This window comes from Melanaphis sacchari, unplaced genomic scaffold, assembly GCF_002803265.2.
Source record: "Melanaphis sacchari strain LSU unplaced genomic scaffold, SCAv2.0 Contig4_pilon_pilon, whole genome shotgun sequence".
In the NCBI taxonomy this organism is placed as follows: domain Eukaryota; kingdom Metazoa; phylum Arthropoda; class Insecta; order Hemiptera; family Aphididae; genus Melanaphis; species Melanaphis sacchari.
Window position 1 is genome coordinate 2,064,688 of NW_020271335.1, and position 20,756 is coordinate 2,085,443.

The 20,756-nt window shown below is 26.1% G+C and overlaps 2 protein-coding genes across 2 annotated transcripts; both read right to left on the reverse strand.

Annotated features, from left to right (window-relative positions):
• Positions 1-1,770: 1,770 nt before the first annotated feature.
• LOC112599192 (sarcoplasmic calcium-binding protein) lies at positions 1,771-12,326 on the reverse strand. Its single transcript, XM_025346007.1, has 6 exons — positions 12,294-12,326; positions 8,194-8,307; positions 6,499-6,666; positions 5,867-6,010; positions 4,219-4,299; positions 1,771-2,182 (listed from the first exon to the last, which is right to left on the reverse strand). The coding sequence occupies exons 1-6, from the start codon at positions 12,324-12,326 to the stop codon at positions 2,015-2,017; spliced, it is 708 nt and encodes a 235-aa protein (XP_025201792.1). The 3' UTR covers positions 1,771-2,014.
• A 4,454-nt stretch (positions 12,327-16,780) lies between these two features.
• Positions 16,781-20,372, reverse strand: LOC112599097 (protein daughter of sevenless). Its single transcript, XM_025345834.1, has 6 exons — positions 20,149-20,372; positions 19,245-19,373; positions 18,941-19,118; positions 17,982-18,878; positions 17,768-17,919; positions 16,781-17,278 (listed from the first exon to the last, which is right to left on the reverse strand). Exons 1-6 carry the CDS (start codon positions 20,239-20,241, stop codon positions 16,949-16,951), a joined length of 1,779 nt encoding a protein of 592 aa, XP_025201619.1. The 5' UTR covers positions 20,242-20,372; the 3' UTR covers positions 16,781-16,948.
• Between the last annotated feature and the right edge of the window lie 384 nt (positions 20,373-20,756).

Below are 20,756 nucleotides of genomic sequence, written 5' to 3' on the forward strand. Positions count from 1 at the left end.
AGCACCTTGTGGAACACCTGAGGAGGGGGTAAAGCGGTCCGAAGAGGTGGAATCAACAGTTACCCATTGGATCCTATTTATAATGTATGAGCGAAACCAGGAAAGTAGTGATTCGCCGATTCCTATAGAGTCTAGAGTCGACATAAGATGATTATGATCAACACGATCGAAAGCCTTGGAGAAATCTGTATAGATTACATCTACTTGGCAGTTATCGCGAAAAGAATCATATATATATGAATGTAGACTAAGGTTACAAGTAATAGTTGATCTACCAGGGCGGAAGCCATGCTGCTCATCAATTAGGATATGATTCAAGGGAGAACGAATCGAATTAAGAACAAGCGTTTCAAATATTTTGGATAAATGAGGGATATAATGCAGTTATACGAGTTGTATAGCATAATTGAGTTTAAACTAGGGTGACCATATTAAGAAAATAAAAAAACGGGACATCTGAAACGTCTAACCCCCCCCCCCCACCCCAAAGAATGAGTTTACAGAAAGAAATTCATTGATCGAATATCAACAGCGAACAGTGTCAACTAACAACTATTAGCGATAAACGCGTAATGCCTATAAAAGAAGGAAGAAGACGGACAACGTAAAAACGATAAAGAACATAATAGAATTAGAATAGAATAATAATAATATTATTAATAATCGAATCAATATAATTATAATATTCATAAGACTACAGGCTTGTCGTCCAGTTGTCGATACCGTAATACGGGTATTCGTAATAATTGAAAAACAAAAATAGCAGACGACTGTCTATATACTTTTATATTTAAGGAATAATAATAATAATTGTGTAGCGTGTGTGTGGTTTGGTCGGTCGGTGTGATAAGACGACGACGATCGAAATAGTCGCACAGCTGAACATGGTGTCTGTTATTTATAAATTTGGTTCTAATTTTAAACATATATATGACTAAAACTGTTTTATATTAATTGTTTCTTAAATCGATATTTTTTTCACAAACATAATATAATAATATTGAAATAACGGGATTAAAACAGGACCATCTTCTAAAAACGGGATAAAAAGCGTCCCGTTCGAAGTTTGTCGGGACAACGGGACATGATGACCAAAAACGGGACAATCCCGTTTTAAACGGGACGTCTGGTCACCCTAGTTTAAACCTAGTTAAATTAATTATTTATAAATTTAGACCGTCTAAAATCTAGAAAATGTACACGTTAGACAATATACGCCTATATACAAGTGTATTATATAGTCATAAAGATACTATTTTTGTGTAATTCGTAAGTAAGCACATATACATTTTTTCAAACACTTCATTGTGTTTTAACAGTTAGCTTTCCAAAAATTCAACATCGTTGTTATAACTGAAAATCTATACCCGTATAAAAATGTCATAATTGTTGTCGAATATCTAATCCCTGTATACGCATGTAGTTTTATGGTAAATAACGATAAGTCTTTTATTGAACACGGTTATAAATCAATCGCACAAACGATAATAATCATATTATTTATTATATAGTCAAACTAAAAAATGTATTATACCAATATATTTTCCATAATATATAGATAAGTTACTATAATATTATAATGTATATATATATATATATATATATATATGTTTAATTTTTTGGTTCTAAAATGCGAATCATACCTTTTGTAAACATTAAATTGTCACGAGGACAATACTGAAAAGTAGAAAATATATATATATATATATCAGTATAAGGAGTAACATTTATATTTTATTATATCATAAAACAACAATATATATGCTGATATCCACTGGAACTTTATTTTCGTTTTAGCATTATACATCTACAATGGAATTAGTATGATAGGTGGTTAAATAAGTAATACAAATATTCTAGATTAAATCTTCAAAGTTAAGTGACAAGTAGGCATAGGTAATATTAATGCCAAAATAATCAAGTATATTATGTTAAATAGGGGTTAAGGTAGTAACATTCATTAAACAGATTACAGCTAGGTGTACCGTGTACATAATAGATAATGTTATAATTATTATTTGTTGTACTTATAGGTGATGGTGCCGTTGTTGATTGATATATCTTGATCTTGAATTTTATCTTTATTGTAAAACAAATGCTTTTTAATAACCAACATTAAATCTTCCAGTTTAATTGCATCATCTTTGTCGTTTACAATGCCCAATGACTTAATTAAATTGGCCTGTGCAACAAACCAAAAACGCAACATTAATCCTAATGCTCAAAAAAAAAAAACATGAAATATGCACTAAAATTTTTAATGAATATATTCAATTTTGTTAAAGAAAACTTCGTAAAATACATTTATAGTATTAAATATTTATAACTTGAAATTCATCAAAAAATAATATTCACAAAATATTAAAAATGTATGTAATATAAACAAATCTAAATTATGAAAAATAATAATGGATCTGGCAAGTGATTAGTAGAGTATGGACAACAGAAAAACTCCCAGATGATTGGAAAATGGCAGTATTATGTCCAATTCATAAAAAAGGAGATAAGTACTCGTAATATTGCAACAACTATCGCGGAATATCCTTGCTCAATGTAGCGCATAAAATATTCTCAAATTGTGTTTTAGACAGAATAAAAAAAAAGCAAATAAAATAATAGGACACTACCAAGGAGGGTTTAGAGCTGACAGATCCACGACGGACCAGATGTTCATAATTAGACAGCTGTATCAAAAAATATGAGTTTGATAAAGAAATGCGTACACTTTTCGTAGATTTCAAAAATAGCGTATGGTAGTATTCATAGAGAGAGTCTACTGAATATTATGAAAGAATTTCATTTTCCACAAAAACTGATCAATTTAATATCAATCAGTGTTATGGAGACCTTGATAATAATTCAGTTGGGAAATTCAATAACTGATCCGGTTACAGTGGACTCGAGGCGATTCGCTGTCGCCGATTTTGTTCAACGTGGTTTTGGAAAAGATTATTTGAGAAATTAAAATAGATAAATGAAGGCATTAGGCTACAAAATACATCGATAGGTTTACTTGCTTATGCTGACGATATAGTACTAATGGAAGAGTCTCAGGATAGGTTGAAGATTTTATTCATTAGGCTGTATAAAGCAGCATCAAAAAAAAGAGTTATGTGTAAACGAAGGAAAAACGGAGTAGATATTTTTGAGTAGACGGTGACTACCGTTTTGTCAGTGTATAAAAATAGATCACTTTGTATTTAAAAGAATAAAACAGTTCAAATACTTCGTTACTATTCTGACTGAAAAAAAATAATGTAGCTAACGTGGTAGCAGCAAAAATTCAAGTTGGGAATAAATGTTACTATGGATTGTCTAAGGTACTAAGCTCACAAGCAGTATCGCGAAGAATGAAAGAGCAATTATATATACGTCCTTGATACGATCGGTTATATTTTATGGATCGGAAACATGCCACTTAAAAAAATTGACAATCACATTCATTGTTTTTGAAAGAAAAGTGTTGCGGAAAATATATGGCCCCGTCAAAGACGAAATAACTAGGAACTGGAGACAAAGAAAGAAAATAGAGCTGGAAACATTATATAGTAGTTCGGATATATTGGAGGTTTTCAGAAGTAGAAAACTACGGTGAGCTGGTCATGTTTAGAGGAGTCAAAATCTACTACTCCATGCAATGATTGAATAAAATCCTGCAGGTAAAATGCCTCTGAAAAGATCAAGAATGTGATGGGAAGATATTATAAAAAAGGATATTAAACAGATGGTATATGGTTCTTATTAGAGAAATCTAGCACTGGATAGAAAAGAATGGAAGTTTGATTGTGAGACTGGACGGTATTAAAGACCCAATAAACCCCCCCAAAAAATAATAAATAAATAAATAAATAAATAGATAAGCTTCTTAAAAAAAAAATATTTACTAAAAAATGTACGAAAAATAGACATTTAATTCTAAATATATGTTAGTAATCCAGATTTTTTTCATTAAATATACTATTAAAACATTAAACAAATATTGTTATGATATGCACAATATGCATTGCACATTGGTCTATATATATGCAAAAAACAATTTTGGATTTATAATGGTTATCTTGAATCAAATTTTCAACTCATACTTAATTTGAATTTTGAATACCATTTATAGATATGCATAATTATTTAATTTACAACCTCATTTATAGCCGAGAATTCAAGGTAAACATAGTATTATAGTAATGTATTTATTGTAATTTAAATATAATTATTTATTACCTTCTTTGATGTCCCAATGCATTTTAAAAATGTATTATATTCTTCTTTTGAAATGTCACCATTCTGGTCTTTGTCAACAACCTGTGTGGAAAACAATATTTTTAATTATTTTTGTAATGATAGTTGAAATAATTCAAAATGAATTTCCAAGATTACAAACATTTTTATGCAAATAGGTGACTACTTTAAAATGTAAAGCAAACTATATTGAAATTTATTCAAGTAAATTTCTTGTATATAAATATTGGGTATATTTAAATACTGGGTATACTTAAGTATATTTACATAAGTTATATACTTATACTAAATATAGTAAATAGTTTATAGTACACTTATTTAAATTTATAATGTATAAAAATTATTCAAAGTACACAATTTAAATATTATGTTATTGAATATTAGATAATGCAACTATATAAATAAACAGCGTATAGTTGTAATTTAAAGACAATTAACAATCAAAATTTTGTGAATCATTTAAAAAAAAACTATAGGTATATTAAATAAACACGAGTTTATGAATTTCTTTAGAAATATAATGTGTATAATATTAATATATTATTATTACGTATATTTTTTGTAATCAAATTATTGTTATACCTAACTAGTAATTTGTAATATGCAATTATTATGGATAAAAATAAAATATTCAACTTAAAATTATATTATCATAGCATTATATGTTTAAAATAATGTATAGATCAATAAAATAAGTAATTATATAGTTTAGCTACTTCGAAATATATCATAGACTTTTCAAATATTGTGTAATAAAAATGGCGAAAAATGCACATAAGTTACGTATTGTAGGATACTAGATCTTACTAAATGTTATTTCACAAAAACTGAAAGATACCGCAATACATGACCACGGAATCTAGGGTGAACTCTGGAACTTAAAAATGTAGATGAATACTGGTAAATAGAAAAATAATTCAACGTAGTATATTAATTTAAAATTACAGTTTAGGTAATTATTTGTAGATATAAGTTTATATAACTTGATTAGTGTTTATAATAAAAAAATAAAGATAAACTTTTAATAAAGCATGGGCTTATAAATTTCTAAATATTTTACTTAAAAAAAAATTTTTATATGAAAAATATCACTACATAACGTAACTTTGAGAACATTTTTGAAGAAAATAAATATTTTTACTTACAGATTTTAAAAATATAATGTTGATGGATGTGATGTCTTTTAACCCTTAAATAAATTATTAATAGCAAATATATGCATATAAACTCTATAACAGCAGTCATTAAAGTTTTGTACAATTACTAATTAGTGGAAATATATCATGTTAATACTATCCATACTATAACATGTATAACTTTAAATTAACTGCTTAATTATAGATTATTAAACATAAAATATATTTTTAATTACTGTATTTACAGTAAGTTTGAACATCAAATAATTCTGTAATGGTTGTAATTTTGTAAATGCTTAATAATCATAAGTTCAAAATAGTATACATAAATAATTATTTAGGCAATACATCGTGGAAAATTAGTTTGGGTAAATTACGATATACATAATAAGTCAAAAAGCGCAGAGCTTGTTTAAGCTTTGAGCTTGGTACGAACCCTGCCCTAAGGACGACGGGCGTTGTATACTAAAATGTTTTACTAATTAATTCCGTACCTTAAACAAGTATGGCAAAAGTTGAACAACTTCATCTTTCAAACCATTGTTGTTTTGTTTTACGTATTGAATGTACTTCAGATATTTCTCTACCGTAATGTAATCAAATGGATCAATGCATCCCCAATGTTTGTACCATAAATTCTGTAATGGGATAATTAAATATTATGTGTAAAATATAAATATTATATCAAGTAAATCATGTTTAAAAATATCTTGTTGTTTTCCATTTCAATATATGCATGACAGATACCATGGCCTGCGAGTAGGCAAGGCAAAGGGGTCCAAAGCCCTGTGTGTGGACCTCTGGGGGAGGGAGGAGAGCATCGTCACCACTCACCAGCCATTTATTCAAAACATTTGTTAATTTTACCATACTAAAATGGAACAATATTGAGATTTATGACAACTCTTAAAAGCATGGAAAATAAAATTATTTTTATTTTTTGAAGCAAATAGAATAATGTTTGATTTAATTAATTTACTTAATAGTTCTTAAAACGCAAAAGCTAAGTGGCCGCCACTCGCCAGTAATTTTAAGTAATACACGACATTTGTCTGATCCTGCAGTTTATTTTAAGAAATATCTTACTTTAAGATTTAAAATATATGGTAGGTATAATAAGTCGTACTTCGATAACTCTGCTAAACATAAAACTTTGTTCATTCGTCATGTTGTTCAGTTTTGAAAATCGTTCAATCAGCTCTTTTAAATCTTCAATAGATACAACACCGTCATTGTTTATGTCCAACAGCTCGTGATAAAGAGTCAAGTTTGATACCCATTTCGTGTCCGGTTCCTATTAAAAAATGTTAAGTGTGTATGTTATACACTTAAGCCTAACATATTAACTATTAAGCAGTGATACGAATAATAATCTGCCATCTGGATTACACTGTTATTGAAGGGAAGTAAGTAGGGAATACTACGGGGAGTAATACTGTAAAAATATGTCTACAAACGGTATAGCCTCCGTTATATGTATACATATATCATTTACAATATAAGTGATTAAGTGAATGCATTGAAAATATGTTTGAATTAAGAATTAATCAATACTATGCGGTTATTAGGTACATAATTTTTATGATACGGTGAGAGATGATAAGTAGATATAAAATATATACTTAAATATTAACTTAAGCGGTTATTAGTTGTTACTATTACAATTTCTAAAAGAATATTTAAATTTTTTTATTATCATTAATTATAATTGTTTTCTTTATATTTTCTTATGGTTTTGCAATATATTTGCTTGGCAATCAAAGTTTAAACAACTTCCATGTTATATACATACTATTGACCACTTACAAATATTAAAATGACGCAATAGTGCAATCACTCATCTCATCTGTCTCAAATAATGTATAATACACTACAATTTATCACCATGTCTCATAGACGTCATTCAACCATTTTTCTTGGGATACAAATTAAATATCATTTTAACTTCTTCATTAAATTACACATTTAATTTCTAATATATGTTACATATAACTACCTATGGGATGCAAATTCACACCCTTCCAACCTTACATCCCATAAACGACGCATTTGCCGTGTTTTATTAATTATGGCTATATGGCTAAAATTATGATAGATGGTGTACCATTATGTGGGTAAAAGCGAACAATTTTGATTTAAATATTGCTTTTTACAATATTTTTAGCTGCACATCATAATCATAGATATATTTGTAAAAGTATGCGATGACACCACAAAATTACAGTATAGTTTGTGTTTTGATTACAGAATTTTTTTTAAGTATTTTGATTTTTAAATTATTATAAATTTCTTATTAATCAAAATACTAAAAAAATTTTCCAATTTTTTATAGATCAAAAATCAAAGTCATATTGAATGAAAAACAATGAGTAATAGAGATACCTATACTACACTATGTGTATATGACAACGATAACTGATTTCGCTATTACACCTTCTAAATGGCAATAGCGTAGTTTTTATAAAATACACATAATATTAGCCATATTGGTAAATTAATTTTTTAATAAATATTATGTTCAAATAAATAATACATAATAAATACATTATTTATAATTTTTAAATGTTTCTTAGAATATATTAAAATCTTTAACACATTGCAATCATGAAAATAATTATAATTTAGTATTCTGAGGTTCTATTTGATACAAATATTAATTATACTCTAGTATATAGGTAGATACTGTCGGTACTGACATACCTAGTGATATTGCTTAGCTAGTAGTTAGTACCTACCTCATACGTATTTTGTATTATATTTAGATACCTTCTAAATGAAGTTATTAATTATTATAATATACATAGTAAAGTATTATTCTTACTGGTGTTGTATTGTTCTTTTGCGTACATTGGTCATTCTCGAATAATTTTTTGCTTATTATAAACTTATTTCCATCATAAACAGTTTTTACACAGTAATTGACTGCAGCAGGTCTCTAGGTATGAAAATAAATAATTAATAAAATTAAAAGCTTGTAGATTAAAATGGATCGAAAAAAGTTGCAAACTATTTATATAGGTATCTATCTAGTATCTACTTTGTATAAAAAGATAAATACTTTCAATGCCGTACTTAGACCTACATTATGGAATTTAATTTTAAACCTAGATATTGGGCTACCTTATCTGACTAAAATAAGCGATTTTAGAAAAAAAATATCACGTCAAAAAATAATAAATAGAAACTTCTTTCATTCGTTTATATCTGTATTATTACTACCAAATGTAAAAAATATATAGAGTGATTTGTGCGCGCATGTGTGTGTGTAATATAGTTAATCAATTTTGTAGTTTACAATTTAACTCAAAATTAAAGAAATTTAACTATTTGTTATTGTGTTACTTAAGAATCTGAAATCAACATTTATTATAAATATTTTATAAATTTAATTTGATACTAATTAGAATAAAGTCTTGTTAGTGTAAAAATAATATTAAAATTTAACACAATATCTACCTGCCAAACAAAAGGGAATGAATACTAACACTGGAGCTCGTGAGTCGTAACATATTTTATTCTATTATTATGTACATAATATAGAAGTATACAAATCATATTGTATTACGTAGGTATAGGTAGATGTATGTAATATTTATAATATAAACAACACTATTGTGTTTCAAATCTATTGTTACAGTTTTATATTCTTAAGTGTGTGTTTTTTGCTGTTAATCCGTTTAATGGCACTCGTAGATACCTGATTATATTGAAAAAAAAATTCAATATTCTATATAAATAATTTATTGGTACCTATAATAGTATAAATATAACATAATATTCATACTATTTTAAGCCCCGTGATAAATGTAAGATCTCGAACAATATTAGATACCTATATAATGTATTCGCAGTTATACTTGAGAACGGTTGACATAATCGACAACGTCACGTAATTTCAATTTGTAAGAATACTGAATATGTACGTCTATAAATATATTTATGTATACTGTATTAGCAAAACGAAAACGTGAAAAATAAGAAAATATCGAATTAATCGGCGAATAACGCTGTAATATCCGGTCGGGAGGAGTACGATTCCGCGCGTTTTTTTTTTTTTGAACACGATTCCGCACACTTAATTGTTTATAGGAATACAATAAGAATTGGGTGCAACGTTGTCAAATTTATTACAAACAGTTTATTACGATCTCATAATTGTCATTACAAAAAATAATTTTAATAATTTTAAATTTAATAATATAATAATTTAATATAATGTTTTATAATATTTTCCCTTGATACATAAAGCCAATAATATAATAATTAACCAACAAGTATAAAATAATCTTGTCATTATCAAATATCATACAAACTCGGATGCTCGGTAAATTGTGGTATATACCTAAAATATTACAGTTTCGCCTTTGCACCATACGATGTCCATTTGCCGTCTATTTATAGTATATTGTTATCTTTATCGACTTTATCAAAAGACTCAAATTATCTTAATTTTAATTAGCTTGAACTTGAAATATCGTAGTAAAGAAGTGGAAAGTTCAGGTGCCTAAATATTATGCACTAATTGTATCAATCTCATGTTAAAAGAAAAAACGTGCGGAATCGTATTCCTCATGGCAACGTCGCAATCAAATACAATAAGTATTTGGGTAGAAAAAAAAGGTAATATCGAACAATGAACGTGCGGAATCGTGTTCTACCCATCCGGTCGATCTGACTTTGAATATGTTACTGAATAAAAATAATAAATTCTATTTAAATGCTATTAGAGTTTCAGCAAGACTAACGACTAAAAATCGAACCATTGCTGTCCCGTACTCCGGTACTCGCCGCGTTGATGAAAACAAATTAGACAAACATAAAATATATACGACTGAAAAATACCCAAATCTCATAAAGTCATATCTACGTAAATTTAATTTTTAGAAAAAACTCACTCCGAGTTTCTGTATCGGAGAGCGGAAAGATGGTAGTTCAGTATTGTAAAAAATTCTCAATGACAACAAGGGTAGCTGGTTTCCAAAATATATTTGTCATAATATCGCATTTTAGACAATTTATCATTTGTTCACCACTAACCGCTATACCGATTGAGTGCCGATTTTCGACTAACAAGATCTTTTACGATTTTTCGTCGTGAACAATAAATTATCAAGCATAGTGAAACATAATACATTGAGTTTCGCTTAATGTGATTACATTGGAACCTACAGGTCGTTTTGATTATATTAGCCGGTTGATTTCATAAAACATTTATATATTTTATAGTATATACAATTATACATATACTTATTAGAAATTTAATTAAAATAGCATAGAAAATATAAATAAGAAAAAAATACATTTAAAATACGAAAAAAAAGCTATCAATTTCAGATTGGACTTGAATGTTGTCTAATTTGATTTTTATATTACCATGAAACTAAAACTTATATATATGGTATGTTATGCAAATTTTATTCTCTATATTATTCAACAATTTGCTCACGATATTTTAAAATGTTTTTTAATGTAGAATGAGACATTTTTAAATCTGATGCGGATTTTCTTTGCGAACGTTTTTTTAACTTCAAAACGTATATATTTTTTTCTTTTATTGATAAATCTTTTCACTTTTTCATATCAATAGCTTAAGTATGTGACGTACAATGATACACTACAATGATTTGTTCAAAAATAAAATTGGTCTTTAAACTTAAATTGTTAAATCTAAAATGATTCTTATGTAAAATCAATTTATCATTACTCATTACTCATTAGTAACATAAAATTTGGTTCAGGGGTTTTTTATTCCAATAAACTGTTGATTCTATAAACCACTGATCACATTAGGTGGAACTCACTATATTATTATATTATAAAGCTACCGTATAGATCTATAAACTAGTTTTAAGTCATGATACCTGCCCACATAACACGATAATGATTAATGACATGCTTCCCGCATTGACTTATTTGTTTGTTTTTTTTTTTTTTTTTATCGTATACAATACTTATTCATGAAATATTAATCTTTAGGAGGGTTACAAAAATAATATAATATGTAAAACATTTATAAAATGTAAGTAATTGATGAATTGAACATGGTGATTAATATAATGCTAGATACTCATAGGAGCAACAGTGTATTTTAAGAATTGATGGTCGGTTTAATCTTTTTCCCCGCTTTGCGGAACTTTTGAAATATATATTATGTACATTTTTATTACATCGATATTAATTAAATTGTCAAATAAATAATGAATAATATTATAAAACTAGAAAAGTCGCTTTGCTGTATGATAAGTTTCGGATATTTTGGTATTTATGTAACTCGTCAGTGAATTAAATAAACAAGCTTTTTTAGTTATTATTTATTAATTTATTATACAAAGAAAAAATGTTATCATGTATGGTGTGAAAAAACTAAAAAGTCATGTACCTATTTGTACAAAGCACAAAAAGAGCCAAAATGTTTTGAAGATTAATTCATACTTATTACTTATTAGTTATTAAGAATCATTAACAATATCTATTGAAAAATTCTCAAGCTGTTTAATTTTGAATTAAAAAAATAAATATAAAAATAAAACTAGTTTTACATGAATATTTTAAATAGATATTCTCTTTTTATTTTTTTAAATTACTTGAATTGTTTTACGTTATCCTTCTTTCCAAAGAAGGAATTAACTAAAATCTTTTTTTTTATCATAAGTCACTCTTAAAGTTGATGATCAAAGCATTATTATCCAATGTTTCAAAAAGATGTGGTAACATACCAAATAAAAAAAAACTAAGAAAATTTAAAAATTTAAAAACGACGATTATTTTATACATTGGATATTTTATGTAATATGCAGAATTCAAACCACGTATGAATTATTTGAATAATTTTAAATATTAAATACCCATTACCCATTGATATAAACTCTCATTTAAATTAAACGCTATTATTTAAAATTATCTATTTTTCGTAAGACTTACCATATAAAATACAAATCTTGTAGAATGGAACATTTTGTATAAAAAAATTACTGATCAAAATTATTTTTTCTAGATGATAACTTATAGGAATCCAGATTACCAATTGGTCTGTATGACTGTAAAAAATATGATAAACAAGAATAGATGTACATAAACATGAAATGATGTTTTTATTTATTTAGATGATAGAACTAGGTACAAAAAACATACCTAATGGTTTACTTTTAGTAAATCAGTAAATATCTGAAATTAATTTAGGCTATAAACATGTCAAAGTACATGAAATATATACATTAAACGATTATTTATTTAATAAAGACTGGACTATGTAATCATTACACAACATACAAAATATAAACATAAATTCTTATAGCTTACTTATTTTTACTGAAAACATTAAATAATTATAAATGATATAAATAATTAAATGGTTAGTATGATAAATTCAGTGAAATATTGGTAGACTAAGTATAATTTTTTTTGTTTTCAATAATCAACGGTTATTGATATAGGTATTTACAATCTATACCATATGTACCTACATTGAATAAATTTGAGGGAAGATTGATAATAACGGACAATGAAGAGGAACCTCAAAATAGAGTTATTTTTACACGAATTTAATATAAATTATAAAGTAGGTACTAAAAGATCTTTTAAACAATTCTTATATTGAGGCGTTTGCTTGGATTGCCTGAAAGTGATTTTTGTGTAGTTTAGATATCAGCTTGTTTAAATGACCTTGCATTTTGGAAAGAAGTCTTAGATAGGAAATGGCTGCAGTCTTTTTGACAGTAAGAACTCTGAGGTCTTCGTATAGAAAGAGGTTTGTATCATACTTTAGCGCTTTGGTAATCATACAGATTACAAAAACAAATGAATTAGAAAGCTTGTAAGTAATGTATAGTCGTACACCAATTTAAATTTTTGGTCGAACCTGGAACAATTAGTATTCTAATATTTAGAAAGTAGATACCTACCTCTAATTTTTTTTTTTTTTAATACTTTTTCTTATCGTAAATTAAAAACTTAGAATATTTTTAAGTACAAATAGTATATAGAATCAAATTTAATGTACACATGACATTAATTTATCGAATCTGTTGAACCTGAGTATGTCAACAAGTTTTTGAATTTAAAAATAAAACTTTAAATTCTTTAAAATTATAAGAAATAAATATAAAAATAAGAACATATTATATAAAAATTTAAAAAAATAAATTTCAAATTCATACCATGATACGAAAAATTTAGACTTTTTTGGTGAATATATCAAAAAATAGACTATTATATGTGTACTTTTTAATAAACTTTTTTTCTTTCCTAAAATCGTAGATATGATTTTTTGACTTAAGGTAAAATGCAACTTACTTTTTGATTGCCCCTCGTACTATAGTTAATTTCAAAAATACTCGTTCGCAAGTACAACTTTTAAATTGCATTACATTAAATAATTTTAATACAGTATAAAATTCATGATTACTAGATCTATAATATGGTTATCGAACATAATATTATATAATATATACTGTATGACTGTATAAATTACAAAGTAAAATCCTTGTACAACGCTAAAAAATAAGTAACTACAGCTGAATTTTTTTTTTCGTTTCAATGGAGACAATGGAATTAGCAAATAAGATCAACAATTCCACAAAGTTAGTTAAAAATAGTATATTTTGGGCGAAAACCTTATTGGAATTCTTGTATGGTATTTTTTTTCTAATGTTCTGGTCCGCTAGATTTTAATTTTCTAAAAAATTGGTTCTTTAGTAAATTTTAGTTGCTCATCCCTGACCAAAATACACTATAATGTTGTAAGACAGTATTTATTCATATAAACATTTCTGATATCATAAATAGTATTATTATTATAACTACTAACTTTTTAAAATTATCATACATTTATAGAAACATTAAAAAAAACAAAATGTATTTAATCATATAGTGTAGATACGAACTAAAATAATTTTCTTCAGATTAAATAATTAGATATATTTTATAGGAAATAACATACAACTTTTATAGTAAAAACAAAACATAATTACATTTTAACTTCTTATAATGTAATACATAAATTACATATTTAAATAATAATTTTAAGAACTAGTTCTTCTAAGTGTACAATAAATAATGATATATTTAAGTTCTGTCTTTGGAATTTTGAATAGGTTGTTGTAAAACATTTTATTTTATTTTTCCTAAAAAATTTACTTAAAAAATCACGATATTGGTAAATATTGACTATTGAGATTTAGTTTTCTATATCTTCATTCTTTATTTTTGATAAAAGCATAAAAGCAGGCCTTAGGTCATAGTAGGGTGTAGACTGTATCAATATTACTTAATGAAATTATTAACAAATGATTATTAATGATTTCTTCCAATAAACTAATTTTGTGGTTAGTTTTTATTTGGTTTTAACATTAATTATAGAATTCAATGGTATAATGAGACATGTCTTTCTGTTCTCATTGATTTATTAGAATGATAATTAAGTTTACATTTTTTTTTATTAAGAATCTAAAAGATAATAATATATTGGAGTTACTATAATTTACTAGATATTTATTTTAGTGGACACAAGGTTAACAACTTTACTGTGTGTCCATTTAAATATAAAATATAACATTAAAAAATGGCCTGATACATACTTAATTCAAATTTTAACCTAATACTAAAATTAAAAGAAAAAAATTAAGCAGCTTCTGGCCTCAATCTTTGTTTTTAGAATGAAATAAATTAACAACACAACTTATTAAGAATAAATCATTATTGAATGTTAAAAAGTTAATAATTAAAAGGAATACATGATATGTCAATACAGCCATACAGGAATGTGTGATATAACAGTTGGATATGCTGTTATCAAAATTATAAGACTTTAACTAAAAGAATAACTTATATTTATTAATTTACTTAACATGTTTAAATAGAATTATAAGGCATAGATAAAGAAATAAAACAATATTGGCAATATAAAATAAAATTTAATATCAATATATATATATATTTTTTTTGGTAATTTTAATAAAAATAATAATACGTATAAACTTTAAAAATATATAATTTTAACAGTCTAAATATATCAGAAAATAACTTAGGCTATTTAATTTAGCCTAACCTCATTAAAGTATTGTTTTTTAATCATATTATATAAATGTTATAAAAATAATGAACATATTAGGTAATTAAACATTTTAAATTATGTATAAATATAATAAATAAAATAATAATTATAATTTGACTATGGTATAAGTAAGTATAATCAAAATAATGCATAAATATTTGTAATGAGATTGTCTTCTTATATCATAAATGGATAACAAGATTACATGAGTACTTCAATGGGTGGTCATATAAGCCAAAATATTAATAATTATATAATAAATCATAAACAAATGTATAGTCAATTTAAACACAAATATTAAAATTTAATGAAAACATATATTCACCTAAAAATCAACAAATTTGTATAAATGTTTTACAAAATAATCTTGGTTTAATTTTCTTAAAAAAATTAAATATTGGGCGACAAAAAAAAATAAATAACTAGGAAATTAACAGTTTTGATAAAAAAAAAAAAAAATACATTTTTTATAAACAAAAAATAAATCACCAAAATTACTTGAAGTTTTAATCATATCAATTTATAATAAGTATAAATTTTAAGTTTAAGTAAAAATTTGAAATTATTTGATGTGGCTGCTAATGTAGAGACAATACATACTGATGTGGGTCAAATAGGTTTATGTCAATTAAGTTACAGAATATTAAGTATTAAACTAAAATTACTTAAGTCACACAAAAATATTAAACACATAATTTTACATATTAGGATTCATATTAAAATAAATATCAAAACAAAATCTAAATTATAAGTTTGTATGATCAGACCTATATAAAATGGCAAACCCTTACGAAGTTATCGAATTTGTTGATACGCATTTAATTTTTAATACTATCACAAATATGTAAATTAACCAGTTCATAGAGATATGTTTATTAATAATGTAGTTTTAATTTTTTATAAAAATATATTTAATGTGTATATTTTCAAGACCTGTTAAACTAATTTTATTATCTACTAAAAAACACCCAGTTAAATTAATATTTTGATTATCATTCATACATTAAATAATTGACAATATTTTTCTTTTAAAATACTTCAAGATTTAAATATTTGGTGATAAAAAATAATTTAATGAGTAAAGTAACACTACTTTTTGTATTGAACGTTATATTCTAAATACCTTGTGTAAATTAAATTGTTGTTCTTTAATTAAATGGGTAATTTATAATAATTTAAGATGATATGCACAGAATTATTTAATAATTAACTAAAATTATATGTCCAAACTTTATAAACTTTAAAGAAAAATTGAAAAAAAATTGGTTTTTTAACAAGTGTTTATGGATTGTTCATAAATTATAGTAAATAATTAACATATAGACTATATTAATGTATTTAATATTTATATAATTTCATTTAGTTTCAACATGAAAGTCCCAAGTTATATAAAAACTATAATTGTAAGCTTTGATTGATCTAAGATATGTAAATGTTAAGAGCCAATAGTCGCTCAATTATTACTTAACTTAAAATATGTGACAAGTTAAGCATTTTGTGATCATAATTAAGCACCCTAAAATATTTAATTTACCATGTTTTGTCTACCAAATCGTCGTTCTTGCTCAGCACGTTTTCTAGTCATTGACAAAGCAGCAGTTTTCAAAAAATCTACTGTTTTATATGGGTATGCACCATCAATCATAGTATAGTCATGCATTACTAAAGTGAATTGACTGCCTACATTACATGCTTTTTTCTTGGTGGTTGTTTTTGCAGTTGTTCGGTTACCTACTGCATATTGTTTGTCACAAGATTCAAATTCTAGATCTAAATATTGAATATCATTGAAACGACTTGCTTCAGCTAGATATCGTGAGTTTGATGAAATCTTATTGATTTGATATGAGGATACCTAAAAATGTTAATAAAAAAAAAAATTAGGAATAAAAAATTATAAATTAATGGAACTGTATCTGTTTATCTCTAGTTGTGAGAACAAAAACTACCTAAAATAAATTACTAGTTTTAATTTGAAAAGTTTAGATGTTATAGCCATTTGAAGCTTTTAACATACATTTAAATATTGCGTAGAGGTAAAACACATTTTGATATTATTTATTTGACTGGGTTTTTAATAAGTCTGCTGGTTCTAGTTATTATACAAGAGTTTCTATGTAAAGTTCAGTTGACTATAATTTCCAAACTAAGTTCAACCAAAATTTAATAATTTTTGATTGTATTTTTAAAATTAGTTTATTTTATTGTAAATTACAATAATGAAAAAAGGGAAATTCTAAAATTACTTTTTTATTTTTGATTAATTTATTTTACTACCTATACAAATAATTAATATTAATGAATCAACTTGCATTTTATTGTAATAAGAAATATAAATAATTACTTTATCTGAAGCTAGTCGATCATCAGATGCTGAATGCCGCCTATGAATTCGAGGTTCAAAACTTATAGGAACAACATTAGGTCCTATACGAGATTTTTGACGACTCAAACTACCCATTGGTGGCGGACATAATCTTAGAGTACTAGTCGTATCTGAAAAATAAGAAGCGTTAAAATATATATAATAATATATAAATAAATATGTTTATATTTACCAAAAAAGGAATCTTGGTTTTTTTTAATTTGAGTAGGTTTTAGCCTTCGGTTTACAATTGGCGGATTAGCTAATGGAGTCAACGGTGAGAGTTCAGCTGAAGTATCGGAAAACTTTCTGCCTGGCTTTAATTGACGATTAACAGCAGGAGGTGTTTGTTCTAATGAGGCGGAACTTACATTGGCAGTTGCAGAAGGTGAATTTATAAAACTCGGAGATTCTAATTCTACAGTTTTACCTTCTTCAACTTTTGGTCCACAGTCTTCCACAAAATCATAAGTGAAAATATTACCAGAAACTTGGCCTGGGGCTGCATTTGTATAACAATGTCTACGATGTGTTCTGGGCTGTGCTTGGGGTGATGTTATTTGATGAGACCTTGGAAAGTCGTAAGTTTCATCTACTGTTAAAAGTTCAACGAGTTTATCAGTTTTTGTTGAAGTTTCTATTAGGTGGGATGGTTTTGGTGGCCTTGGTGGTGCTGTTAAACACCCTTCTGGTAATATTTTGGTAAACCTTCTATTGGCTGCTACTGGCAAGTCTGGCGAGTTTTGAGATAAACGAGGGAACGTTTGCCAATTAACAGATGGTCGACTCAAAGTGCTACCATTAATTGATTCATCATCAGTAAACACAGATTCTGAACCAGGACTTGGTGGAGGTGATTCTGAAAGACGTGGTGGAGGTCTTATACGTCGAGGTAAATCATAAGACTCTTCTATAGTTGAACGAGGAAGAATTGGAAGTAAAGGCTTTCCAGATATACATTCACTTATAGGAATGTAATGACTGGAAGATGTGCTTGTTGGCGAATCGGGAGATGAATGTTCTTCATCATGTTCTTCCACACTAAGAGGAAATGGTCTACAAATATTATTGACAGATGGACATTCAAAATCTAAAATAAAATAAAGTTAAAGGTAAGCAATTAAAAATGTTTAGAATAAATTAAATAATTACCAGCATTTTCATCAACTGTAAATGGCTTAAGACCACAAACATGACATACAAAATCAACCCATTTATTCATATCTTCTTCTGATTCTGCTGCTAAATAATAGGTTCTTTTAGGTGTTTTAATATCAAACATGTAATGATATTTTGATTTGCGATCTTCAAATCTTAATCCGGCATCAACCTAATAAACCAAAAAAAATATTTAGTGTAATTGAGTTAACTAATTATTGACTAGCAGGTTTAAGACACAATATTATTAATTAAATCTATTGGTAATTTAAAGCAAATAATAAGCAATAAAACTTACCTGTTCACATTGATCTAAGTCTATTCGACCTTTCATCTTTCTACGACTTTTATCTGTATAATAAGCAAGAAAATATTGACCAGGTAATTCACCAGAATGGCGTAACACGAACCATCTTCTACGCCATTTCTAAATTTAAAACATTTTTTTTTTTTTTAAACTTAATTAAAGTAAACAAAATTATAAACTAGTAAAAGATATATAACAAATAGATATTATAAATTATTAATGAACCATTAGGTTATTATGTAAAAATTAATATGGTGTAAGTACAATATATATTTACTTAAATAACATAACATAGCATAAGATGTGTAAAAATAAAAAGTTTTTATGAAACTTAAGATGTATTAAATTTATTATTAAAACTATTTAAGACTATTAAATTATAATAACAATGTTTAATAATTTTCTTTCAAACATTAATAAAGTGCAAAAATGTTATTTATTTTTACCTAAATCTTTTAACTATGTAAAAATAACTCTTAGTAAGTAAGTGATGTTATTGACTAGTATTCAATTTTATAATAATAATTCAATGAATTACCTAAATAAAAGTATTTTTATAAATCTAGTTTTTTAGCTTCCAGATATCTATTTCTTTTCCTAATTTGTAATTGTTAGTGATATCTTCCTACTTCAACAGAAGACATATAGATATTCATCAAAGAATTAATTGACAAAAATATATTAAGTTAGAAACTCAAGAGAACATTCAAAATATTAACATATTTAAGTAGTTAAAACATTAAAAAAAATCTTTAGAATTATTAAGTATATACTAATCAATTATTTGACATGAAAAATAACATTACAGACAATAACAGTAAGAGAACAAGAAACAATTGATTATATTATTAATATAGGAATACTAATAAAAATAAACGTGAATAATTGAACTTACCAATTTTACACTGACTGCTTTCAGAACTCTCTTTGCAGGAGGTGATTTCGTCAACCATCCTTCGTGTACAATTTCCAGATTTTCAGAAGACATGGTCAGTAGAGACCGTTGACGTTCAGTCCCATTTGTTACTTAAAGATAATTACATGTTTTGGTTGACATTATAATATGTCACAATTTTAACGCAAAGAACGCAAATTCTGAGATGAAAAAAAATAAAATAAAAAAACATTTCTAAGAAATTTCTGACGATATCAATATTGGTGTTGGTCACAATGTAAAATTACAGTGCATTCTAATCAGCTGACTGTAGATAACAAGTAAGGTTTGGCTGTAATACTATGTAATTAATCCTATTATTATTTAATACTACAAATACATCATATAGTATAGGTATACTTTCATTAAAAATAAAACCAAGTTGGTATTAAAGAAACATTAAATTAAAAATCAATTTAAGTTCAAGATGAAATATATATTGCCGCTTGTCGTCCGTAGTATTGCCGTGCAGCCGCAGAATTTAGGTTCGCCCACAGACGTCATATAAATACAATAGTAACGTTTTTAATTGGCTAGCGTGTGTTACACCGTGGCCTATTATCCGTGAG

What these genes read in the sequence shown, in the direction of transcription:
- LOC112599192 (XM_025346007.1), bottom strand. Translation starts at nt 12,326, where the DNA reads ATGTTCCATTCTACAAGATTTGTATTTTATATG. An exon ending in CAAGATTTGTATTTTATATG is followed by an intron (nt 8,308 to 12,293) that starts GTAAGTCTTACG and finishes TTTCATACCTAG; the next exon opens with AGACCTGCTGCAGTCAATTA. An exon ending in TGTTTAGCAGAGTTATCGAA is followed by an intron (nt 6,011 to 6,498) that starts GTACGACTTATT and finishes ATCCCATTACAG; the next exon opens with AATTTATGGTACAAACATTG.
- LOC112599097 (XM_025345834.1), bottom strand. Translation starts at nt 20,241, where the DNA reads ATGTCTTCTGAAAATCTGGAAATTGTACACGAAGGATGGTTGACGAAA. An exon ending in ACTTAGATCAATGTGAACAG is followed by an intron (nt 19,119 to 19,244) that starts GTAAGTTTTATT and finishes TTGGTTTATTAG; the next exon opens with GTTGATGCCGGATTAAGATT. An exon ending in AAACCAAGATTCCTTTTTTG is followed by an intron (nt 17,920 to 17,981) that starts GTAAATATAAAC and finishes CTTATTTTTCAG; the next exon opens with ATACGACTAGTACTCTAAGA.